General features: G+C 38.9%; 1 protein-coding gene across 6 annotated transcripts; it reads right to left on the minus strand.

Moving 5' to 3' along the window:
- Positions 1-975: 975 nt before the first annotated feature.
- Positions 976-25,962, minus strand: mllt1a (MLLT1 super elongation complex subunit a). Of its 6 annotated transcripts, none has more exons than XM_053504026.1 (12): positions 25,811-25,962; positions 16,588-16,768; positions 14,624-14,706; positions 11,923-12,066; positions 10,695-10,820; positions 9,852-10,541; positions 9,539-9,626; positions 8,621-8,732; positions 8,224-8,338; positions 7,634-7,702; positions 5,175-5,246; positions 976-5,035 (listed from the first exon to the last, which is right to left on the minus strand). In XM_053504026.1, the coding sequence occupies exons 1-12, from the start codon at positions 25,820-25,822 to the stop codon at positions 4,907-4,909; spliced, it is 1,821 nt and encodes a 606-aa protein (XP_053360001.1). In that variant the 5' UTR covers positions 25,823-25,962; the 3' UTR covers positions 976-4,906. The 6 variants fall into 6 exon arrangements, with proteins under 6 accessions (XP_053360001.1, XP_053360000.1, XP_053359997.1 ...); XM_053504025.1 differs by having other exon boundaries at positions 7,625-7,702; XM_053504022.1 differs by having other exon boundaries at positions 7,625-7,702; positions 9,825-10,541.
- Between the last annotated feature and the right edge of the window lie 1,254 nt (positions 25,963-27,216).

The raw sequence follows: 27,216 nt of genomic DNA on the forward strand, positions 1-27,216 counted from the left end.
AGGGCTCAGTGCTATGATGAAAATATATCACGGAAGTATCCGTGCACGATATGCATCTTGATAAATGATTTAGTTAACAAGATAAACAAAGACTGTATTGAAACTGCAAAAATTAAGCACTGATGAGTTAAAAATGATAATAAAAAATAAAAATTAATAAGAACAGATATTTGTAAAATCACTGTTTTTATAAATATTTTTAATATATCTTATCAGTTGTTTTCATTCAGCATTTCATTTACTGTTTTAATATTAAAAAAATGTTAAAAAATCCCACACTAACAATGTTTTAGATAAGTTTGACTTCTTTCCATATTTTATTTATCTGTACTTTACTTGAGTAGATTTATTAAAGGATATTTATTTTATTCCACTACGTCCTCCAAGAAAGTTTATTGTAAAAAACCCTACTGTGAGCTAATGTCAGTATATATATATATATATATATATATATATATATACATATATATATATATATATATATATATATATATATACTATTTTTTAAACTTTTTCTCAAGTGTACATTTTATTCCAATAAATGGAGAACTTTTACTTTCACCCGAGTAACATTTGCTCTAGAGAATCTCTACATTTACTCAAGTGCAGGATTTGTGTACTTTTCCCACCTCTGTTTACGATGATGCAACACCAACACTAATCATATTGGCTCGTCAGTAATATATATAAAAAAAATAAAAAAATAAAATTCTACCAACGCAAGCCAGTGATAGACACCTTAAACTCGGAAAAAAATTATTTATTGTACCTTTAAATCCACCACGTACACGAGGGAGTGTGTGAACAGGACGAGCGGAAACACTGAACGAGTATACGACTCCATGAGTTTATTCATATGACTTTTTTTTTTAATGCGATAAAAACATTACAAAGGTAACCTCGTTCATCCTAGCGTGTCCCGCTTGCATTAAATGACCACATGGTGGCACTGAAATTCCCCCACAAAGCTTCGACTTTGTTCCATGCGGCCGTTTTATTTTTATTAAAAAATAAAATAAAATTAAATCGTCCAAGTGTGTTTAATCCTTAAACACAAAAACATACAAGCACTGACTGGCACGAGAAATAAAAAAAATAATAAAATAAAATAAAATAAAAACTCTCTCTCAGTCTCTATTATCCCATAATGCACCGAGAGCGTTCGGAGAGGAAGGAGCAACCGTTACGATTATTGATTGGTGAGTAGAATAAGGATGTCCTGGATGTTAACTGTATATACAGTACATGTAGATGGGAACGTGAAGCGGAGTGACATCAGAAGGTCGCGAGTTCAGATCCCACGATGCGAATCCTTAAGAAGAGTCAAGTCCGGGTGAATGTGGGAAGAAAAAAAGGATTAGTGTTTAATGCTCCTTTAGCATCCTTCACACGTGTAGGTATGGATGAGTGGTGCACAGTGTGGCGGTGGCGGCGTTACGCTCCGTCACTCGAGGAAACGTTTTGCTCTTCGAGGCTCGTAGTGGATTCTGAGGCGCCGCAGGAAGAATTCCAACATAAAAACCAAATAAAATAAAATAAAATAAAATAAAATAACAGTCTCAGGGCCTAACCTGCAGTCACATACATGCCGAGGTGAAATAATAGTGAGGAAAACAAAACAAACAAATTAAAAAGCATATTGCATGTAAATATCGTATAAATTTTCTTTAAAAATACAGTTCAGATAATTAAGTACTCGAGTCACCACAGCCAAAAAGTGCAGAGGTATACAAAAAAAACCTAATATTTAACATGACATAAAACACGCTGACGGGTCTCGGGTCACACTTCTTACACAGGGGTGGGGGGGACGTCGATTGAACCGTGCATAGCTCCGCCCAGTTCTGACACCCCCCCCTCCCTCCCACGACCCAGCCCCTTTTAGGATTCAGAGCGTCCGGTCAAAAGTTAAAGAGTTCATGAACTCGGACTTGGGGGAGTCAAAAGTTCATGCACAATAGAGGACTGAATGATTTGTGCACACACACACACACACAAGCAATCTCTCTCTTTATACATACACACATTCACACACACACACGCGCACACACACAGGGGTAAGGAAAAGGCGTGGGGGTCTGTCGAGCTTCCCAAAGCTATTAGCATCAGAAAGCCGGACGCCGGGCATGGAGAATAAAGAAGACAAACACGACGGCTACGACGAAGGAAGAGAAAATAACAAAACAAAAAAAAACCCTGACTCAAGATTTCTCGTTGCTCTTAAAGGAGACGTGAGCGTAACGGCTTCGCTGTGGACGTCCAGAGAGGCTGCGTTATCTCGTTATCCTCACATCATGATGTAACCACCTGCTATCGTCTGCTCGACGCGTAAAAAACGTTTATCAGTCTCAAGCTGTGTTTAAAGTCACACACTTTCCAGACAAGCGTGTGTGCAAAAGTATATTATATACATTACACACACACACACACGTACATACATACACACACAGACTATCAGGTGTACAGTAAGAGATAAAGGTAGAGTTTAGAAGGCTACGTTTACATCACCAGATCGGATCGGAGTTACATACGTGTGTCATGTGACTTGAATCAGAACGGGCAGATCAGATTTTACACGACTTTATGCAGAGATTTCATGGCAGCAGAACAGCTGCGAAAACATCAAACGTGTAATTATGAACGTGAACCGTCATGACTTGTAAATCTGATCAAAGATGTGTAAAAAAAAAAAAAACTAATCTGGAATTGAACAGTGTGGCGTGAGAATAATGTGAATGTAGCCACAGTGTATGTGGCTACAGTGTGTGTATGTGTGGATGTAAACAGTGGACGACATCATAATGCTGGACAGGACAGAAGGGGTGGGGCTTGTTGCTGATGTAGCGTGCCTGTCTAGCCATGTGAATGATATGTGACGTTAGATACAGCGTTTAAAGCCAAATTATAGTAAATTAAGCACGCTAGCTAACGCTAGTAGATATGTATGCTCATCGGAGAGAATTTCTCCTAAAAATGATTGAATATCATTCGGAACGCCTCGATACATTAAACAAACAGTAAATAGACATAAAAACCTTAACGCGTACAATATTTAGACGACATATTATCCAGCGAAGTGTTTGAACCAATCGTTTGGTTTTGTTGTGTTTAACTGTCATTTTGTAAAATTTCATAAAACCCTAAAAAGCCGCTCCTTGTTACGGATGTCCGCAGAAAACCAGCAGTTGCTCGCTAGTGCTAATGAAGCCTCAGTCAAAACTGTTAAAATAAATATTTTATTAGGTCACATGATGCGATTCGTGAGACAGCAACGCCGGCTTACGTTGGAAAACACTCGTCTCCTTTGATCAGCTTTCTGGGTCGTCTTTTAAAACACCTTAAACACAAATGGATGTCTAGTATAACACAGCACCACGTTTGAACGTTGTAACCATGACGACATCAGCAAACAGTATTTTTTTTTTTTTTTTTAGGCTTTGCTGCTGCAAAAAAGGACGTCATACAGTATTTATAGTCTAAAAGTAAAAGCGATATCATGGATCAAAAAGGTCCTGGTGAGATGTAACCATAGCGATGACATTATATACTATATGGTCGACTTTTCTGCTGATGCGGGGGGAATTCGCCTTAATTTAATTAATATTAGATTATAAGAAACTTTAAAAATTTAACAAAAAACAAACAAATGAATGGATGCTTATGTAAAATACTAAAGTTTTTTCTTTCCTTCTTTTTGTTCCAAATATCTCATTTAAATAAGGATGCATCAAGCAGCTCAAAGTTGAAGGTGCAAAAGTTTTGGCACCCACCAACACTTTGCTGGAACTCATTTATTAATTATTAACAAAATTTAGCTCTCTTAAATTTATTTTTTTTCCTTTTGGATAGCGAGATGATATCACAGGACCGCCCGGCCTCTCTGGACATCCGCCCACACTTCACCGTTACGCATCACACATCTTTGTCCAATCATTCTGTCTCTTTCTCTTTTGTTTAAGCACGATCCAGACATGACGAGATGAAAACAAATAAAATAAAAATAGAAAAAAGAAAATGATCCCCGAATACTTCCACACTCATTGCACACATCTATGTACAATATTCAAGGAGTCTCTAAAAAAGGCCTACTTGGCAGACACAGTCGTTAATACTCACTGGCGGAAACCCTGGAGACGCCATGCTCCGGGTCTAATGAGGGCGCGGTCGGAGGGAAACACTAGTTTCGCAGGTGTCAGATGTGAAAAAAGGAAGGAGGTGTAAGCGTGTGTGTGTTTGCGTGTATACGTGTGTGTAGGTGTGTGTTTGTGTGCTTCGTTAGCAACACCGAGGGCCACACGTCGCTTTCGATCCTGCTCCAGTCGGCTGGTTGGTGGTAGAAGGCACTAAGCGCTAGCCCTAGGCGACAAAAACGTACATTCGCGACGTACAACTCTCACGTCTTGTTCGCGTCTCCCTCTGTCAAAAATACTTCCGTACAAAAATAAAAAAATATTAGAAAAAGAGCCGGATGTGAGAGAGCATGGCTACTTCCAGGACGAATGCTCGAGTGCTGGAGGAAGAAGAGAGAAGGAAGCATGAAAAGGACAGGACACACACACACACACACACAGACACTTCACACACTCGTAACTGTTTAGCAGGCTGTGGTTTGCATGATGAGCAAACTGAAAAGCAGGGAGGACGACCGTGCTTTACGTCACACGGCTCCCAGGAGATCGTCACGTCGACAGGAAGCGCTGCTCCGACGCCGTCACGTCGTCCCTTCCTCCTCCTCCTCATCCTCTCTCCGTGCCGCTTCGTCTTCACGACATGTCGCTGTGGAGTCTGTTCACGCCACCGCTTTTCTTTTTTCCTCCAGCCGCGCCTTCGAGCCTACCCCCAAGCCCGAATGCGGAGAATGAGGGCAAGCTCCGCCCCTCCCCCCTCTGACCCGCCCCGCTTCCTGTCACGTGGCCGTGGCCTCGAGGTAGCTCTGCAGTTTGCGCACGGTCGACTCGTCCAGCGAGAACAGGTCGAAGTCGAAGGTGGTGTTGGTGACATTGAAGTGGCCCGTTTCCTCAATCAGGTTCACGATCTGAGACAGAGGACAGAGAATCCCATCAGCTTCAAACACACACACACACACCACAACACGCACACTGCAAGGGGATAAGTACTGCTCTCTCAAGCCCTTAACCAGGTTATCAAACATTGTCTCTCACACACACACACACCTGCTGTAGGACATTACGCTCTCTCAGTGCCATTAGTCTGCGATGGAGGTCCACTAACTCTTCTGTGTAAGCCTGAGGGACAGAGAAAGAGAGACGGAGAGAGATGTGAACCAGATGTCTCCATCAGTGAGTTTTCAACATTAGCTTTCACCGATTAAATCAGCTTGCTAACCGAAAGGGTCACCTTATGTGCAGGTGTAACTAGGGCTGTAGCCATCGAATATTTTAGTAATCGAGTATTTTGGCAAAAATGTTATCGATTAATTGAGTAATCGGATATAATTTACTTTTGCTTAATTAAACAGCCATGTAAAATATATAAGAGAAACAAAGACTAATGTTTTTTTTTTAATAACCAGTCATTATTCTCAATACAAGAAATAGCTTAAAGTTGACTGAGATGAATTAAGTGCATTACAGTGCCATACATACTTATTTTAAAGCCTTTCTCAGATGCAAAAACTAAAGAAGTAAGTATCAAAAAAACTAAGGCACACATTGAAATAAATCTGAATATATTTTTATCGCTCCCTTCCATTTTGCAGCCCGCAACAGAACGCTCCCTCAGATCAATACACAGCTAACTGCTTGCGTCTCCTTCCGCTTTGTGGGTGACGTAAATGCTTCTTCTTTGTCGTTGTTTACTGGCGGCTTGTGAACATTTCCGGATGCAACAAGGCTTGCATCCGGCAATAAATTCAAAAACAAATATTTTTAAACAAAATCGAAAAAAACTAAATAAAAACAAAACCAAAAAAACATAAAAACGAAAACGAAATAAATTCAAAAACAAAATAAAACCAAAAAAACAACAACAACATAAATCAGAAAACACAACGAAACAACAAAATACTGAATGAGAAAACACAAAGACAATTCAGTCTAACCAGAATGGATGGGTGCAGCTTGCGGATAAAATTCTTAGACACATGCTTCACTCAAGACATACAAGAAGTACCATCAAATACTGAACTGAATCCACAAATGAAATTGCATTTAATTGTCCGTGAGGCTGCAACAGATGTCTCGTCCAATCAGTGGTAAGAATGTTTTCTTCCGTATGTGATAACGTTTGTCATCGTTTTCTCATTCGGCATTTTGTTTCTGAACATGTCGTTGTGTTTACCGTTTTGTTATTTAGTTAATTTGTTTTGCACTTTTTGGCCACCATAAAAAGGGACAAAAAAAAATCCTATCAATTAGATAAATAAATAATAGTACATTAAAAATTAAATGATTATTACATATCTCTAATGCTGGACTATGAAGTCATAAAATAAAGAAACTGATGAAATTCGAGGCTGATTCATTTTTTCTTTAATTAAATATCAATATAAAACGTTTATATCTCAGTTTCCACTCTCCATTTTCAAAAGAAATTTGAGAAATAAGAAAGTTTTCTTATTCAGATTTTAGGAAGTAAGATCACTCCTACTTGGAGTGTGGAACAAGAGACTGTACACCCTACATAGTGTGCTAGCTTTCTATTTGGGATTCATCCCCGGAACCCATAAGTTAACGAGGCAGGTATTCTAAAGTTGAATAAGTGGAAATATAAAGTAAATCGTGTTCCACAAAATAACTGGTTGAACAAACAAACGAATTATAATCTGTTCATAATAAATGGTGTTTGCTGAACTGTTGTGTAAAAGCGATATCACACTCGAGCCCATGCTGTTGTACTGGATATCCGCATCACAGCCGTGCTGATATCCAGCACAACAGCACTCCCTTTCATGTAATGAGGCTTAAAAATACGCCTAGTAACACCAAGCTTATAAGTGATGGAAATTCATAAGCTGCTAAATACTGATTTACTGCTGGCGGCCGTGTTTGTTCATTGGTCCAGATCATATTTCAAGCCAGCAATGCAAAATAGTTTTTAGAAAGAAAAAAAAAGTACACCAAATTTCAGCTTCCTCCACCCACCAGGCGCAGATCTATGATTAATATATATATTTTTTTATGATAACGACTGAATGAAATGAAATGAAACTTGCGTTCCGTCCTCGGGATGCGTACAGCCTGCTGCATACAAAAGGAAAAAATAATTAAAGATCAGTTCTAATTAAGAAATGTTTTATGATTCATGGTTTTTACTCCGAGATGAAATTGTACTGTAGAGGTTGAAAGTCAAGGTTTAAAATGAAATCACTTCATTATACGGATGTTTGTGTTCAGGATTTACACAGAATGGTGTTTTATAAAGATTTATTTTAAAGTCCCAAAAAACAAACATTTTGTTGTTGTTGAGATTTTTTTTAATCTAACCAAATCAAGGAGACTGGTTTGCCCTTGAGCTTGTGCTCTATGCGAATTGACACTCCTGACCAATCACCGGACAGGATGCAAATAATACACAAATGAGGCCCTGCGTGTGATGTAAAACGTCCTGTGATCGTAAACAGTGCGTAAAAAGTGTAAAGTGCAGAATGAAAATGTGGATTTACCCTTCCTACCTTGTCGTATCCCTTCTTCAGAACCTTCTCCTGCCTCAAACACGGGTCGGGACTTTTCCTCCCGGTTACCTAAACAACAGACAGAGCTTTTAAAAATAATACAAATATATTGTTGTACGTGTGTTATGTGTAAGAGGGGATTTAGTAATCCAACATTGTGCTAAAAATTAGAGGAATTAAAATCAATAAAGAGAAAGAGAGAGACCGAAAGAAAGAGAGAGGTTCTGGGGAAAAAAAAGGAAAGCAGATAGTGGATTATCAGGTGAGAGAAAGTAAAATAAAATCAGAGTTAAGAGGAAGATGAGAAAGAATATGACCAGAGAGAGAAAAACAAACTGAGAGAAAGTAATTGCAATTTTTTCCATGATCAATGAAATATCCATTCACCCAACCACCCACCCACCCATCCACCCACCCACCCACCCATCCATTCATCCATCCATCTACACATCCAACCCTCATCCATCTACGCATCCGCAGAGGAAAGACCCAGACAGGAACAGATGGATACACGTTTAGTTAAATTTCCCACAATGCCAGAGTGTCTCATAAACGGAGCTCACTGATTGGCCCTCGACTGATTGATTCACCTTGTTGTTGTTGTTATTATTGGAGGCGGGGGTGTGTTTGGGCGCAGGGGGCGGCGGGTCTCTGCTGGGTCGATGAGGTCCGTCACTGCTGTCGCTCTCGCTGTCTAAACTTAGCCTAAAGATGGAAAGAGGTCAAAGGTCAACTGTATGATCATAGCTCGTCTCGGTCACAGTGTTGCCGCAGGTTAGCGGCGCGAGATCAGCTGAGGAATGTGTAACCGCCGCTACGCATTGCGACACGAGGAGCGGTGATCAGATCACTCGGGTCAATGTTTACACTAAGCAAACAAATCTTTTCTGTATCTCTTCCCTGTGCAATAGTGGGGCTTACAGATCAACTCAGTGACTCTCAGAGAAAGAGAGAGAGAAGGAAAAACAGATATGGAGTAAAAGAGACCTGGCGTCACGGTTAGGGGGGTTGTTCTTCACCGGCGTCTCGTCATCCGAGCTGCTGTCGTCTTCGTCAGACTCCTCAGACTGCATGTCCTCCACCATGGAGCGCAAAGGTCCTGAGGGACACCACAAGAAGGAATTAAAAAACAAGGGAGAGAGAGAGAGAGAGAGAGAGAGAGAGAGAGAGAGAAAGAGAAATAGATTGGGACCCGATTTTTTTTTTTGCTTTATATTATAAATATTTGTCATGCCAATAAAGCAGCTTTGAATCTTGAAAGCAAAAGATGGAAATGAAAGTGAGACAGAAAAAGTGTGCGAGACAGAGAGAGAAAACAATGATAGCATAAGAGTGAGGGAGAAATAAAATGTAAGGGAAAGAGAGAGCGAGAGTGTATAAGCATGAGAAAAAATAAACAGAGAGAGAGAAGTCTAGTGAGGGAGATAAAAAAAAACAGAGAAATAAATAGCATGGGAAGTAAAAAGGGAGAGAGAGTGTATGAGCATCAGGAAGGATGATGAGCAGGCAGATAGAGAGAAAGAGAGAGAGACAGCGTACACACACCTTAAATAACCCTAACTAACTACTATTTAATATCACTACTGTTCAAATAGCTGTAGTTATTGTTATTAATATTGACATTGTACATCTTTTAGTTTTTTTGTTACTGTTGTGTACCTACTATGATATTCTTTTATATCTAATATGTTTATAATGTTTACATATGTTTATTAATGATTTATAATTGCTTTTAAAACAATATAATATTTTTGTTAACATTTATACACTGAACTGAGAGAGAGAGAAAAAAAAAGTCAGAAAGTTAAAAACGTTCAAATTATATAACAACGTTACATTAAACGCAAAAACCATTAATCGGCCCCGTGTGTATCTCCTGACTGACTGCCACACCCAGTTTCTCACCTTGGCCTTGTTTCTGTTTCGGCTCAAAGTCTGAGTCAGAGCTGGACTCCGAACTGGAGCTGGAGTTCGACGGACTGGAGGGAGCCGACTGCTGTAGGTACGGGTGGGGTGGAGTGGGGGGGTGAGGGGAGGGAGAGAGAGAGAAAGAGAGAGAGAGTTAATGACTCTTGATCGATAACGATCGATATGAAACTTGTTCGCTTCATGCAAAAGACAGAAGTGGACAATTAATGCGAATGTGAACGGTTTATAAATGAAAGTGCGTGTCTTAACGCTCAGTCTTCACCATCTGCAGCGCTGATCTCGCTCTGACCTCAGACTTGGACGAGAGCTCGTCGTCAGAGTTCGACTCGTCCGACTCGAGCGGCTTCTTCTGCTCTTTGACCTCCGGGGTCTCGGGTTTGCCCTTCATCCAGCACCCTCTTTGCTTCGAGCTCTTCTTGTCTACGAAACCCGCAGCTGGAGCCATGGACGAGGAGGACGAAGAGGACGAGACCCGGGGGGAGGTGCCTGGAAAAACCCCGGCCCCCGAACTTTTTTGACTTTCTCCGCCTCCCTTTTTGGGTTTCTTAATGCTGGATTTGGGCGAGTCGGCGTTCGAAGGGCGCTTGCTCGCCGATTTGCTCTCGGCCCCTCCCCCTCCCACTACGCCGCCACCACCACCTCCTCCTCCTCCTCCACCACCTCCTCCACCCGGACCTCCTCCTTTAGGACTCGTTCCTTCCATCTTGGGCTCCTTGAGCGTCAGCTTGGGCTCTTTGAAAGCAGCTTTGGGAGGAGCTTTGCTCTCTTCTTTTACTTTGATCTCTGGCTTCTTCGAAGAGGAAGATGACGAGGAGAACGACGAAGGCTCGCGGGCGCCTTTGCTGCTGCTGTCTCGTTCAGCGTCTCCCTTGGACGAGCTCTTGCTCTCCGAGTCTTTCCGTGGACGCTCGCGGTGCTCCTTGGCCAGCTTGTGAGGTTTTGGGGCTTTGGAAATGCCGCTGTTATCTTTAGTGAGCTCCTGCAGAGAGAGAGAGAGAGAAAGAGAGAGGGAGATTTAACTTAGCTGGTGGTTTTGGTGAAAATTCTGAGAGAGAAAGTGAAAATTCTGCATTTAATAGTTTTATATAAATAAATAATAAAAACAAAGCAGGAAGGTGTGGCTGGGATGGACCTTGGGGCCTTGGGAGCTTTTGCTCTTCTTGGGGTCGGAGAAGGCAGACAGGGGGATTGTGGGAAGCATGGGGTAGTCTGGACTCGGCCTGGACACTAACTCCGCCCCCTCGGGCAACACGATGATCTGGGAAAGAAAGCAGAGCATGAATAAGGAGAGTTCCTCGAAAAAACACCCTTTACATTCAGCTTGGCGCCTTTTCCTGTTTAGTATTTAAGACGTTTGCAGAATCCGAAAAGTATATATTTATTTATTTTATTTTTTTGATAGCACAACGATGAATATCATTCCAAAACCAGCGATGTTTCTCTCCCTATTAAAAGCTACGAAGCTTTTATTTCTTTAACTGAAGCACAAACTAAAATAAAAGTAACTTTTTATACACATTTCCAAAATACTTACCCGAGTCAGTCCCCGTGAGTGTTAATAACCAGTAAGTCATGCCTCATCTGACGTGATTCTGAAACCTGAACTTTCCCACCTACAGCTGGTAAAAACCACACACACACAAAAAAAAACGCCGCCTCGACTCAAGCTAGTCTCCCCAGCTACCAATTCCTTCCCTGACGTCAAAACATGTGACATTAGAGTCATCACTAATATTATCCGCCCTTCTTTCTGCTCTTTATTTTCCTTTTTTTTAGTGATTTTGTTTACCTGTTTATGTGTTAGTTTACTCTGTGTACTGTTATTAATTATTTGCATATTTCTGTTAAGTTTGCGTATATCGTATACATCTTATATTTAACTGCGGATAGATATTTATATAATTCAATCTTTTACTTTAATATGTTCAATATTGCAACTGTAATTTTTGTGATTTAATTATTAAAAAAAAAAAAAAACTAATATTAGCCAGCTAGCAAGCTGCTAAGCTAATGCTTGAATGCGATTTCGGTCAAAAATGGTGCATGAATGAATGTTTGGAGTTCATTACGGTAGCACAGAACCAGTAGAACTTTTACCTTTGTTTTTGTTCTTTTACTTTTTTATACACCTTAGTGTATAAAAAAGTAAAAGAACAAAAACTGAAAAGGGAAATAATGTCATTGTAACGAGAAAATTACTCACAATTAAAAGCGTGGACATCCACTACGCCACCATGCCGACTATTTCATATTCGTTAACGATTCGTAATAATACCATGATTTGAAATGTACCACTTTATGGTCACATGTAGTTCTACACTATGTATAAAGTCGTTGGTCCCCCTCAGCCCTTTACTCACTCCTCCGGCTCTGACCAGTTTCTTGCGGAAGTCTCGGGTCGGGTTGTTGAAGGTGAGTTTCTCACAGCGCAGGTGATTGACAGGCGGGTTGCCCTCCAGGTTCAGGAAGAGGTCGTAGTTAAAGAGAACCTTCTTCGGCTCCTCCTGCAACGAATTTAGATTCAGGGTCAGGACGATATTCATGCTTATATATACACACACACACACACATATATACTTATATACATACACACACACGAGGATGATAAAACATAGATTATATTAAATTTTAACAGAAAAAGTTGGTAATGTCTAAAAGTAGGAGACAGAAACAAACGAAAAAGACCTACACTCGTGTAAAAGTTAGTACCCCCTCGTTTATTGAGAAAAAATAATAAAAATTATCTCATCGTAGCGGATCTTAGTATTAGGAAAATATGACTTTGGATAACCAGCAACGTGTATATTTTTTCCTCCGTGCCAGTATTTATTTAACAAAAATAAAAAATAAATCAGTACGACTTTCTACTGGTCCACTGCTACTGTTTGTTTCAGTGTTTTTTTTAGTTGTTTTAGACCTCATTTTTGTTAAATAAATAATGACAAAGTGAAAAAAGTTACTGTTATTTATTTAACAAAAACAAGACCTAAAAGAACACACAAAAACACAAAAAAAAAAAAACAGATTTAACTTTTTACACATGACTGTAGGAGGAAAAGGAAAGCGAGTAAAAGAGAGAAAGAAGTCTAAATACGTGAAAACAACAACCACCACCACATACTGCACAAACAACTTTGCAGCAGGTTAGAGAGTTTGAAAATGAGAAAGAATGCTTGGAGAGAACAGAGGAAGGTGAAGATAAATGTTTAGAAAAAGAATAAATCCTTTAAAATCTATAAGGAGAAAGTGCGTTCGAATGTAATGCGCTTGGGAAGTTCACGAGAAAGTACGGAACAGAGGAAGAAAGTACGGAAAGTGGAAGGGGACAAAAAAAGGTTGCAGGCAAAAACGAACAAGGTTCGGAATGAAAGAGGTTTGAAAAGCAGGAAAAAAAAAGAGGATGGAGGTTTGAAAATATAACAGGAAAGTTTAAACGGAAAATAGGAAGTTCTGACATTCTGTAAGGAAGAGAGAAAAAAGTACGGGAAAAAATTGGAAATAAAAAAGTGAGTTTAGAAGCAAGGAAGGACGAGGGGACAGTAGACAGGACATTATGTATAAAAAAGTAAGGGGAGAGAGAAAGGGATAAAGTGAGTGGTATGCAAGGAAGAGAGAGCAAAGAGGAAGGAGGAACATTCGTAAGGATGGAAGTGTCGGATAACAGGAGGAAATAAATTATTATGGTGGTGAGATGCTGATTTAAACTGAAGGTAAGAAGTTTAGGAGAACAGTGGTGGTTTTAGAAATAAAACAGACGAAAATGAGGGAGTTTGGAAAAAAGGGCGCAGTGGTAAAGTGCTCGCCCTATCATCAGGAGATCGCTAGTTTGATTCCCGGGTGAGAGGTGATTGGCCCCGCTCTTGATTGGTAAAATGGGAAACACTTAGCGCTTAACGTGGGAGCGGGTGGGAATTGAAAAAGACTAAAATAGGGAGAAAATAGAGGGAGAGAAAAGGAAAGAAAAAAAAAAGAAATGGAGGAACTGACAGAAAAAAAGTTTGGATTAGAGGAAGATGGTTTGGGACGAAAAAGCTGAAATAAAGGATGTGATAAATAGAAACATGAAAGGAGGATGAGAGTTTGGAAGTAAGGATGGAGAGAAATCTGGAAGAAGGCCGTTTGATAGAAAGGAGGAAAGTCGGATTAGGAGATAAAAGTCTGAAGGGAAAAGAGGTGGACGTTTGTAAGAAAAAGGCACAGGACAAGTTTGAAAACGTGAGGAAAGAAATTTGGAAGGAGGGAGTTCTACATGTCACAGTGATGAAGAAAGAAAGGAAGTCTGTAGGGGTTTAAAAAAAAAAAAAAAAAAGGGTGAATGTTTAGACAAAGGGAAGGCGCTCTGGGTGAAATGAGTCGCTCCAGACGCTTTTGTCCGAGCACAACGGGAAACTGACCACCGGAGCTTTTTAATAATAATTTAACAAAGTTCTCTTTCTCAAGCTGCTGTAAGTGATACGGTCCGGAAGGAAGTGTTGCAGATAAGAAGTGCTGGAGGGAGAGAGAGCGCGCGCGCGCGAGAGAGAGACACACACAGATACAGAGAGAGAGAGAGACACACAGAGCGAGAGAGACCACGTGGCCTGTACAACTGTGTTTCAGGCCAGTGTTTATCAGCCGCTTACATCTCATCTCTCTACTCAAACACACCCTGTGAGTACATGTGCGGTGTGTGTGTGTGTGTGTCATCTCAATGAGCTCTCTATACACACTGCTGGAGATAAAATACTTCAATATGTGGGCAAAAGGAAGAACCTATGACCCTGAAAGGAGGGGAAACTGTGTGAAACAGATGTGTGGGTGGGTGTGCGAGTGTGTGTATGTGAGAGAGAGTAAGAGAGAGAGAGAGAGAGAGAGAGAGAGAGAGAGAGAGAGAGAGAGAGAGAGAGATAGCAAGAGACAGAGAGGGGGATGGGAAGCAACAAAGGGAGAGAGAGACAGAGAGAGAGAGACAGAGAGAGAGGGGGAGGGAAGGCAGGGAGGGGGGGGAGAGAGAGAGAGAGAGAGAGAGAGAGAGAGAGAGAGAGAGAGAGAATGAAGTAGATCCAGACCATGTGCACTCACCTTGTTTTTAAAGTAGACTTCTATAGGCATTAGAAATCCTGCATATCCCGACTCTTCTACTTTATACGGAGGCTCCTTACACACTGCAATCAAAGCACACACCCACACACACACACACACACATAATTAGTCTGCTGTTTTCCATGTCACAGGTCGACACAGCTCACCTTTGCCCCGAGCCTTCAAACTCGTCTGTCCTACTGAGTTTAGTTACAACTTACAATCTAACACACCTGACTCAAATATTCACACACCGCTGAGGTCTGACAATGATGAATACAGTACATGTGTGTGTGTGTGCACATTAATATTACGATTAGAAACTAAAGGCAGTAGGATCCCCAGAAGCAGCTTGTGTGTAATATCATAAACTCTTTGGTTAGTTTTAGGTACTGAACTGCAATGTACTGAAAATGAATCACCACCTGATTAACCTGAATCACCGTCACCCATACTAGCGAGTACCGTCACCTATGCTACTCACTACCGCTAACCATTACCAGTACTGTTAACTATACTACCGAGTACTGTCACCCACATTAACGAGTACCGTCACCTTTGCCCCCTACTACTGTTACACATACTACTCCATTTACTACAACACTGTCATCAACACTAGACCATTAAGCACTAGAGATGAGGGGGGAAAAAAGACAAAGATTTAGTTATGAATCATGACTTTCCGTGGCAATTCACTCCAAAATAGATTAAAAAAACCAAAAAAAAAAACCCAAACAAAACAAAGTTGTATATTTATAATAGGGATGAACCGGTCAAGAGGACAGTGGCAGGCTTCACAAGCAGGCTTCAGGTGGTGTAGGATCGGAGGAATGAGACGGGTACGGGAAGAAATGAGCTCGGTCACCTTTTCTAAACCCGTCTGTTCACGACCGCTTCCGTATGAGCGGAAATAATACTTTTACTCCCATCGAGAGACCCATGACCAACTGGACAACACAACTTCCTTTCCATTACTGGGAGCACGTGCGTCTGGAGATATGCTCTGTCGCCAAACGCAAATGCACGTCCGAGGCGCGCGAGTTTCAGTACTGTATAATTTGACGCAAACCGTATAACCGATATGTATAACCGATATGTATAACCGAAAGAGCAGAAGCTACCGAGTGGCGCAAAAGAAACGCATTTTTAATGGCGCTACGTTATCAAAATACCTCACGTGTTAAATCAACCGATTAGCTTTTTCCCCCCTTGTTTCTGTGTGAGCGAATTAGTCTCAAACCCACTCATTACACACACACTTACACCGGTCTCAAAACACCGCGAGCGATAATTATTCCAATACTGTGTGGCCGTGTTGGAAGCGGCTCAATTTGCGTGCTCGCTGTCGAATTGAGTTTTGCGACTTTGGAGGCGTCTGAAGTGTTAAAACGTCGCTGTTTCTGTATAATCCGACTGAAATATTTACACATTTTTGTGGTAGGAGTGCTAAGTTTTGCTAAGTGCTAAGTCTGGTATTTGCTAAGTTTGACACAAACCTGTGTAACTTTTATAAATGTTAACTTTTTGTTTAATTTAATATGAAGTTAAATGTTAAAATCTTGTATATTAAGTCAGGTAGTATTGTTTAAATGCTACGCTTAGTGAGAAAACGAATGTTAAAAGGAACGGGTGAGATTTAATTATTCTTGAAAATTATTCTTAAAACATTAAAAATTTGGACCAAATCGAAGGGAAAATGTGGAAATGTATGTAATATCAAATCCTTGTCATTTCTGGAATTACTCAGGCTCTCACAGTGGCTAGAGAGAATGTTTGACTCCGCCCACTTCTTTGAGATCAAAGTCCGGTTACAGTGCTAGAGGCCACGCCCCCTTTCTTTTTGAATTCAGCTCTCAATCTTCTAATATACAACACACTACTGATGTTAAAAGGAATATCTCCAAACTGAAAGATGAAAAAAGCTCTGGGAGACATGATGAGGCGTTGCGAGCGGACACACGCACCTCTCTTGGGTTTGGGGAAGCTATCGTGCAGGCGGAAGATGACTTTGTCTACGAAGTGCTGGATGTCGCTGTTTTCGGGCCCTCGCACAAACACCATCCAGTCGTGCGTGAAGCCTTCGGACGTGGCCTTTTTCCGCAGCTGAGCGCGGTGGCCCAGTTCCAGCTTCACCTGTACTGTGCACTGCACACACACACACACACACAAAGTCAAGCCGTTAAAAGATTGAATGTGATCTGCACAATAAAAATTTTTTGTACAAACATGTTTACATTCAGTGATAACCATGTGCCGAATAAAAAAAAAAAAAGCACAGCAACAGTAAAAAAAAAAATTATAAAATAAAATCATATATATATATATATATATATATATATATATATATATATATATATATATATATAAAATTACTGTTATAGTGTATCATATAGTTAATATTGTTACTTTTTAAACACTTTTTTAACTTATTATGTTAGATTAAAAATATAAGTATATATAATATGTATGGCGTGATTAAAATTTTCTTAAATTTCTTTAGATCGTGCTGCTTTTTAAGATCTTTAAGCATACTTCACTTTGTCAGACAGGGTCTATTTAACTGATTTCCTGATTCAACAGGTCTTGCAGCAATTTTGCCTGGGCGTGGCAAGTGAAATTTAACTCAGCTTTCCAAAAAAAAAAAAAAAAAAAAAGTGGTTCATCCAAGTTCATTCAAGAATTAGCAATAGGGCAATTACTTTTACCACATAGGACAAGTAGGTTTGAACCTTCATAAATGAAATGATCATTTAAAACTGCTCATTTTTTTTTACTCTGGTTATCTAAGATTAAAAACTGTTTGATGACCTCAATCACTGAAGTGTGACAAATATAAACAAAAAATAAAAAGTGCAAATACTCTTTAAGTATTTAAAAGCTACAATGGAATGGTTTAGATCAAAGCACTTCCATGTGTTAGAACGGCCCAGTCAAAGTCCAGACCTGAATCCAACTGAGAATCTGTGGCGAAACTTGAAAAATGCTGTTTACAGACGCTTACGATTCAATCTGACCGAGTTTGAGCTATTTTGAATCAAGGAAAAATAGGTAAAAATTTCACTCTCTAAATGTGCAAAGTTTGTAGAGACACACCCCACCTAATTCACCCCAAAAAGACCTGCAGCTGTAATTGTAGTGAAAAGTGGTTATGCAAAAGGATTGTCTCATTTATTTACTTTTTTATTTTTATCCACTTCCCAATTATGTGCCACTTTGTGTTGGTCTGTCACATAAAATCCCCATAAAAAAAAAAATTAATAAAAAAAAAAAATATTTATATATATATATATATATATATATATATATATATATATATATATATATACACACACACACACGCACGCACGCACGCACGCACGCACGCACGCACGCACGCACCAAAATGTGTAAAAAAAAAATTAAGGGGGTGAATATTTTTGCAAGGACACTGTACTTGTTTATATTTTAAACTAACTCTGCCTGGTTGGGCTGCAACTATTGATTATTCCGATAATCAATTATTGATAATTAATAATTGATTAATTTATCGATTGTTAAAACAATTAAACGGATTGCAGATTTACTTAACAGCTCTTATTTTGCGATCAGCTTTTATATTTAGCTAAAAAGTTGTAACTAACAATTAAATACATCTTTTAATGAACTTCCCCAATGAAAATCCAAGGAAATGCAACATCACAGCAATAAAATTATTATTATTAATTAAAGCTTTAAGATGTTCAGATCGAGTCTGTGATGAAGGGGCGTGGCTAAGCAAACTAAAGTGTGAAGAGCCGCAGAGTGAGATAAGTAGGAAAAAGGACACGCGACTGAGAAGAATATAGCTAATTTGTGTGTTTTTCCTTATAAAAAAAGAAAAGCATAAGCTATCACGATATTTTAGAAAAACATACTGCGACATAATTAATCCCAATATTATTATTATAATCGCATATAGCCGGGCCCAAGCACCAATCACCTTTACACACAATTACTTCCCTTAAAACTTTAAAAAGGAGGAAAAATATACAAAATCATGGTTGTCATTTGCTTGTACCCTCAAATTTTTTTAAGAAAAAAAAACTTCTTCAAAAAAACAAACAAACAAACAAAAATTTCGGGCATTTGACCTTGCTGTGACCTTGACAATGTTTCAATAATTCCCAAAATTGGATCAGTTCACCTGCCAATTAGGATAACAACTCCAAACTAATCAAGCTCTCGTTGTGGAGCTATCATGTTAACGATAATCTCAAAATGATACAAGGACGGAAATAAACCTAATTAGCGTCTACTGTGCGCGCGCAAACACACACTCTCCCATAACCATGTCTAAAATATCAAAGACTACTGACATGCAATTTGTTGTAATATCTGGGGGAAAAATGACCAATGTCTAAATTATTTTGTAAAAATTTTCTTGATTAAAAACAGTGCCTGAAAAAAATATATATATATTAACAATTGTGCAGTTTCAGATATTAAATAATTTTTGTGTTTGTTTTTTTATTTTGTCAAGCAAGTCAACAAAATTAATTTTCATTTGCTTGTATTGAATAATGTTTATTAAAAATCCCATCAGGTTTCTTTTCTCTTCTCTGTGGATTAGTGCTGAATCGCTAATGTGACCTCGCTAATCCAGGAGATGAAAGATCAGGAAGTGAAAAGTGAAACGAGACAGCGCGGACACGAGGACAGCGTGAGAACGATGAGAGACCGTAGGCGCCTGTCGAGCGAGAACTTCACGATGATGGTTCCCGTAGTGAGACAGTAATGGTAAAGTCTATGGAAGGAGTCTCCAGTATCAGTCGCATCATTCGTCTGTAAATTTGTCCTACCCAAGCGCATTACAAACAAATACATCACATTTCACTACTTTAACGCCACGCCCACAAATCCGTGCTACTATTATCATCAACTTTTAGGGTGATGAAAAGAGTTTCTTGAATCATTTGTGTGTTTCTATTGATGTGCATGGTTGAGTTCACACCTGACTTATGGCTTGACCATGAACGCTTAAAAACTACGGGTAAAAAATAATAATAAAAGCATTAGCTATTAAGCTACCAGTGTTTAAACTATAGGGCTTATATTCTCATAGTTAAAAAACATTTCCAAGGTGATACCCGTAAACTATTATATTTTTATAGATAAAACCTTCCTTTGCTTTTCTAATCCCATGCTACACTAATGCACTTATCCATAGATTCCATTAAGGTAGAAAGTTCTCTCACCATGAACGTACGCCAGAGCCATGATCCAACAGACTGCCTGCTTCATGCCTGAAACCCTAGCCTCCCAGGAACTCCTTTAACATGTGAAAATGGCTCGGAGTGAGGTCAGTAAAGCTGTAGGGGATGTGAAGAATTTTAATCTGTAGTTGACAAATGGTCAGAAAGTTTTGGGCACCATCACCCTGCTATAAACGAATAACAATGACTCTTCAATAATAGAAACAGCTGTAACACGTTTATTACTTTCCTATGACAACATGCTCCTTATAACGAAGTGCTTTATTCGATGGCTCTGTATACTGCTATTTCTTTAAAATGTAATCACTGACTTCCTCACATCTCAGATAATGCAAATAAACAAACATGTTGCATTGAGGAATCGAATCTAATCTTAAACTCTAAGCACTGCTCTTGTGACAGAGCTGCGTGTTGTAACCGATACGCCATGGAAAGTGTGCAGTTTGCTTTTTTTTTCCTTCTGATTATCTTCTTTAACGCAGGTGTGTGACAACAGATTAACCCACGACACACCGCAAGCTGATGTGACGAACGCCGAACGTTTTTTTTTCTTCCCCAAACATCAAAGCATGTTGAGTTTCCTCAGAAGTTCTTTCTTAAAAATATGCGATTCGTACCTCTCTGTCTTTGTCTCATCTTCACTACAATCAAAGAGATCTGAAGAAGGCAGCTTTCGCAACCCAGAGACTTTCCTCGAAAACGTGGCTGTTGGGGGTAATAAACTAGAGCGTTTCTGATTGCATCAAAAAACAAGACAAAAAAAAAAGATAAATCACAGGCTATCGTTTTTTTTTTTCATCTTCCAACATTTTTGGACAAGTACTGTTCTTTCTTTACAGGAGCGAAATAATAATATATTTTTTAGAATATTAATTTGAGACCACCTGATACAATGTCACGATACCTAGGTGCCGACTGTGGTTTAAAAAACGCTTCAGTCCGGCGTTTTATTACTGGGAAACCTAAAAGTGAGTCTAAATATGACAAATTAGCACGAAATAGTAACATAGCATCAGCTAGTTAGCTACGTATGGCGTATTAATACCAGAGATTGAAAAGGGGAGGGGTGGTTCAGTTATGCATCATGATTCTTTTGTGTGAAAATGCATACACCTCTACAATGACTTAATGTATTATTTCCTAATTTATTTATTTTCGCATTTGTGGTGGTAAAATGTTGCAGTTCCTCTATAAACCTATAAACTAGTCACATGTTGGCAGAAAGCACTGCGTTCAACTTGGTAGGAGCGAATGATTTTTGCAAACTGAAACAAAAAAAATTGGAGGAATTTTTAAATATTAACACCAAAATCGTGATACATTTGACCCCAGAAGTTTCCGGGGATCACGTTCCTAGAGCACCATGAACAAATTTTGGATGAGGTCAAAAACAAATAAATAAATAAAGTCTATAAATGCCTGTTTTAATAGTCTAAACCCTGAATATTCTCCAAAAACACTTTAAATTCATTTCAAACTTGGCTGAATACATTACCCTTAAAAAAACAGAATGTAAAGATAAACCCGTGTACTGTACAGTACTGTTGTGTCTCCTGCAGTGCTAGAATGTAAAATACAGATGTTACCACTCTATATGTACTGTAATTCATGCAAGCACGTTTTTTGTAGAGTAAATATGATAATAATTCACCATCACAAGCTGCGTTTGTGTTCTCTTTACAATACTAAAAAAATTTATACAGTATTATATTTTATATGGAAATTTTGCTGAATTCACATTAATATTTATATTACAAAATTTGTAAAATCTATTAAGTTACAATATAATATAAGTAACAATATAATTTAATTTTTTTTTATTTAACTATGTGTAAATATTAAATATATTATATACTATACGTAAAAATATATTTATGAAAAAAGCCAGAAAAGAATTGCAGAAAATATTTGCGGTTTCCAAGAAATTGTGGAGGTTTCTGTGGACAGTTATTAGTAAAGTTCTAAAAATATATATAAATAAACAAATCCACAAATGACTGAGACCACGAACTCTGAACCACGACTTTGTGGGGTCGATTTTCAGAAGCGCAATACAGATCGAATCAGCACTTGAATATCGTGATATCATATTGGGTGATCTTTAATCACTATTCTTTGAAAAGGTATATAATAATAATAATTGCGTAGCACGGTATATTTGCTCTCTTGATGATAATTTTGTTGAGCTGTGGGGTTCTGTTTAAAACATGGCTTAGCATCATTTTTTCAATTTGTTAAAGTTGTGAGAGGACAAATGCTTTCACCCATGTTATTAGTGTGCTAGGAACTCATGTAGAGTTTGTCCATAATTTAAGCATTTATATTACTTTTTAAATAATTTACATTTGATGACATAAAAATTGGCAAACATCCTCTTACTGGGAATCATTTGTCCCTTTAATTGTTTAATTGTTAGGCTTAATAAACACAAAATGGCAAATCTAATACTTATCTATCGCAGTTCAAATCGCAATCGCAATGTTTGTCGAAAATCACAATGTAATTTTTTTTCTCAGATTGTGCAGCCAAATATGCTATGATGCAAGAAAGGTGGTTGCATCAATATTTATGTAGTTAAAGTTCCACGTGTTCAGAATCGTCTTACGCGCAGGCTGAAGTGAATCCTTTGTTCTGATTATTTAAACCATCATATTATTAAGTCTTTGATGAGATGGTGTTGGGTCCTCACATCACATTGACAAGATATTCGTATCTGTTGATGTTCCCACATACCTGTCTGTCCCTGGTGTCATCTCCTCCTAATTAAAACCTGTCGTGTAAGATCAGCCATGTGTGCAGTGAAGCAGGTGGCGAGACCTAATAGGCGAACAGTTACGGCGTATTAAGCAAGTCGCATTTAAACATGCACACTATATTTATAGCGAGTTAGTCCAATTAACATAAAGATCACTTTAAATTTTCATATATTTATATTTTTCCTTTTGTTTGTTTTTAAAAATTCTAAAGCACATTACACATAGTATATAATATAGCAACCCTTTCCCATTGGCTACCTGAATGTTCATGATAAACATTATGATTAAAAAATAAACATGTTTTTATTTGTTTTTTAAAAAACGAATAAGTAAAAAAAAAAGTATAAAAATTGTTGACTGCTCGTGTTTTACTTTTCGTCATTTAAAGAAATTGTGACGCAAATCAAAATGTTTGACACAACATGTTCTTACTCAACCAGGAATCGTGCTCTGAATAAAACCCCGAGCTAAACACCAGCAACCTTTGGGGATCTAAAAGCATCACCAAAGTCCAAAGAAAAAGTCCAGGGTGAAAATATAAAGAAATTTATATTTTTTTAATCCTAAATGTATGGCTTATTTACAAATTATTAATATTTAAAGTTACATTTCCCCTTTTTGTAGGGTTGCATAATTTGATCAAACACATGACACTGTGATAATTCTCACACACATTGCGACTGAAACTTAAAATGGACCATTTTGTATTTAAACGTATATATATCAAGGCATATAGGTATACATATCATATTATATAAATTATCTTATTAAGAGGATATTTGCCAATATTCATTTAATGACCTGAAAAGTATTTAAAAAAATTACAACTTCATATCGCAATTAAAATTTTTACGTGATTAACTGTACAGCACAATTTGTCTTAAATCGTATGTTAAAAAAAAAAACTAAATAAAGAATTAAACCCGTTAATTGATCTTTTTTTGGCTAACAAAATTAACATAAAAAGCTCCCCACCGGCGTACATCACATTGCTATCATCAACTGAAAAAAGAATCACGTAAAAGTATGAAATGTTGATTAGACACCAGAGATCACTCTAGATCTATATTATCACAAAACCCACGCGTCGATTCCATTTTATTTATAAATATCCTGTTATGACAGTAAAATTTCCTCCCGATTTTGTTGCAATCCTTAAAACATTTTTGTTTAGTGATCCGAACCAGTTTGATTTAGCGATGCCGTAAGCGAAAGCAGATGAAACTTGTTTTTAAGGATAATGCCGAAAGGTGTTTCGTGCAACCATGCAGAGAAATGAAGCTCGTTTCTGAGCGTTTTGCAAAGTTTTCAGGAGTTAAAGTCAAACCGAACAAGTACCACAAGAGAAAGAATGTTCTGTAATCATCTGATGGTACACAGTAACGTCCTGAAACCACATCATTTTTGTTGTTGTTTTTTCAACCCAAAATCCTGACAACTGTTTATACATTGACCTGAAAATTTTGTCAGGTATTAAAGTGTGAATTAAATAAAATGGCTAGCAAAGAATACAGAAGACTCAAGACGCAGGACGCTTTTGACGCCAAATTATATCAATCATAGTGTAAGAATTAAAAGGACCCAAGTGCTTTGACAGTGTGCAAAGGTCCCTCTTGTTCTTATGATTCTTTTTTTTTTTTTTTGGGAGGTCTCAAAAAAGCCTCACCCTGGCTGAATCAACAGTTTGGAATCTGCTGCCATTGAGACACCTGAGCGTTCATAGGAAGTTTTGCTGTATAGCTCATACACACTTGAATGTATACATGTAATACCTGGTACACATTTAGATCTAGTTGATTTGAACAACTTTCGCTATGCATGTCATGGGCTCTACTCAACAGGAAGTCAGTTATTTTGGGTTGTTTGCTAAATGCACACAATGGAATTTGATATACTCCTCCTAGGGGATTTATACGATTGCCACTAAACTAGTTCCAATACGCTCTCAAGACATTGAGGGTATCAATGATCTCTCAAACAATTTAGCCAGGGTGAGGCTTTAAACCTATGGCGAAAAGTGGCTAATAACTTCCTTAGTTATATATAATTATAGAGTTATACATTATGTTATAATGGTATCGGTATTTCCCCTTTAAATGCATGTGGCCACTGTCTTTTTGGTGCGCTCGGGTGGCAATAGTGCTGGTGCTTGGGCCCAATCATTGTTGCTTTTATTTAAGATGCAAAATGTACTCATCCATCCATCCATCCATTTACGTAGGAACCTCTGTAGGCCAACTAGGGGCCGTGGAGTCCAGTGGTGATTACCATTGTATTTATTCCCATTTTTACGACCGTGGCGTGACCTCCAGTCAACATTCACATGCGCATTCACACACCGCGGGGGCAATCTGGGAACGCCAATTAGACTGATCTGCATGTCTTTGAACTATGGGAGGAAACCGGAGTACCTGAAGGAAACCCACCAAGCAAGGAGAGAACGTGCACCGAATCGAACCCTCGACCCTGGACGTGCAAGGCGACAGTGTCAGGAGGGGAAAATTTGTAAAGGAGGTTCAATTAAAAGAAAAGAAAGACAAGGTGTGAACAAATACAAATCTCCTGCTAACCTGGGTGCTCAGCGCTATAGTGTGCAGTCGGATTGGGACGCACCGAGGGAAAAACGCAGCAGGCAATGGGGCGCGTTCCAATCCGCGTCAACGGCGCACGAGGATGCGCACTGCATCGCGCGCGGGATAATGACGTAAGCGCACTGAGTAGTGCACTACACATTGGATAACGAGGCGTTTGGCACTCCGCACGTCGGTTAGAACCGATTTATTATCACTATTATTATGTATTTAAGTATTGTTTATGTACAAAATAAAAGTCTTTGCAACCCTACGCATGCCTCCCTCTGTTTTACACACATATACTCTCTCTCTCTCTCTCTCACACACACACACTTAAACACATTCATGTCTCGGCTTTTAGAGGCCAGGCCAAAAAAAACAACATGCACGTCTGTGTTTACATCAGGTTTACGATATTGTGCGCGAGCGAGTGTTAATGCTGAACAGGCACGGTTGGCTGCAGGGTGTGTGTGTGTGTGTGTGTGAGTGAGTGAGTGAGTGAGAGAGAGAGAGAGTGTAGGAAAGAGACTCGTTTTCACCCATTACATTACACCCAGCCCCGACTGTAGACTCCCAAACAAACCTTTTGTAAAAGTGGAGAAAACGCAAACCCCCGCTAGTCATTACCTGATCCTCCATGTTCCCCGGCTCGCCCCTGATCCCTGTGTTTATCTACAGAAGCCGTGTGTTATCTCAGGCCGTTGTTCCTCCCGACTCATTGTGTCAGTTTCAGCCCCCCGAAAAAAAAAGAAAAGAAAGAAAAACCGGAAGCAGGCACGGCCATTTTTCTTCCCTCCCCCCTTTTCACCCACTTTCCTTCACTCCTGACTCGCACGCGACTAAACGACAGCGCGTCAAACCAATCAGAACGAAGCATCTTTGAACTTAAGCCAATCAAAAGATTTAGGAGGCGGGACTTCCCTACTCAGTAACCGGTATTTGGCAAGGGTTGGCCCGGATTCTTGGTTACGGCTCGATCTCAAATAGATTCGTATTCCCTACCTCTGTACCCTTAATTATACTGAAAATGAAATTCTGTGCTCCATATTTAGTGCCATAACTAATTAACAAGGAGGTATTTGTGATGTAACCTTTGCTTATACAGTCTGTGGTGTATAGAGTAGTCTTAACAGGATTGTAATACAACAGTAATATACATACATGTAAGGTGATTAAATAGAACTTTTTTTAAAATAATATATCATATTATATCTTATGTTAATATGCACAACAATGGTCAGGTTTATTCATTCATTTATGAGTTATAGTCTCTCTCTCTCTTTCTCTTTCTCTCTCTCTTTTATTAACTTGTGAAACACTTGTTTCAAAATTATTTGCACCCTCACAGTTAATACCCAGTATCATTTATTTAGAAGCTGAATAAATTAATAAATGTATAAATGAACTTTTTTAAGGGTGGCAATAATTTCCCATTCCTGCTTTGTTTTTAAATTTGTCTATATAATATTTTTTTATTGTAAAAAAGCTTGCAGTGATGCCCAAGTTCAAGTCTTTTATATTCCTGTTGTATATCCTTTACTCAAAGCGTCTACCTTTAACATAGGAAACAAGAAATGTAAACCCCCAAAGTCTCGATCTTTCAGAAGAATTATGTAGTCCTAAATCTTGACAATGTTTTATAGCTCTTTTACTGTTCTTGCATTGTCCCTTAATGGATGAATGACCACTGAGCGAAGACGGAGAGCCTTCAGCAGATGGGACGTGAACTCAGACCTGGAGCTTTGGCCTGGAATCAAAGCTAGGAATTCACACAATGCGAAAAGACTCAGAGAAATCTGCTTAGGCCAGCAGCCCGCTCTACACACTTCTGCGCCGACAGGCTGTTATGACTAAAGCAGCAGGAGTGAGAGGGTTTATGTCACTGTTGGAGTCCCTCTGGATGAACTGTGTCAGTGTGTGTGAGAGAGAGAGAAAGAGAGAGAGGGAAAGAGAGAGAGAGGGAGTCTTTGGCTCTGCTTCTCTGTCCTTGTCTCCATCACGTTGCTTTAATCCCCCACTGGGGCTCCCGTATT

Source organism: Clarias gariepinus, chromosome 9, assembly GCF_024256425.1.
Source record: "Clarias gariepinus isolate MV-2021 ecotype Netherlands chromosome 9, CGAR_prim_01v2, whole genome shotgun sequence".
Lineage (NCBI taxonomy): Eukaryota > Metazoa > Chordata > Actinopteri > Siluriformes > Clariidae > Clarias > Clarias gariepinus.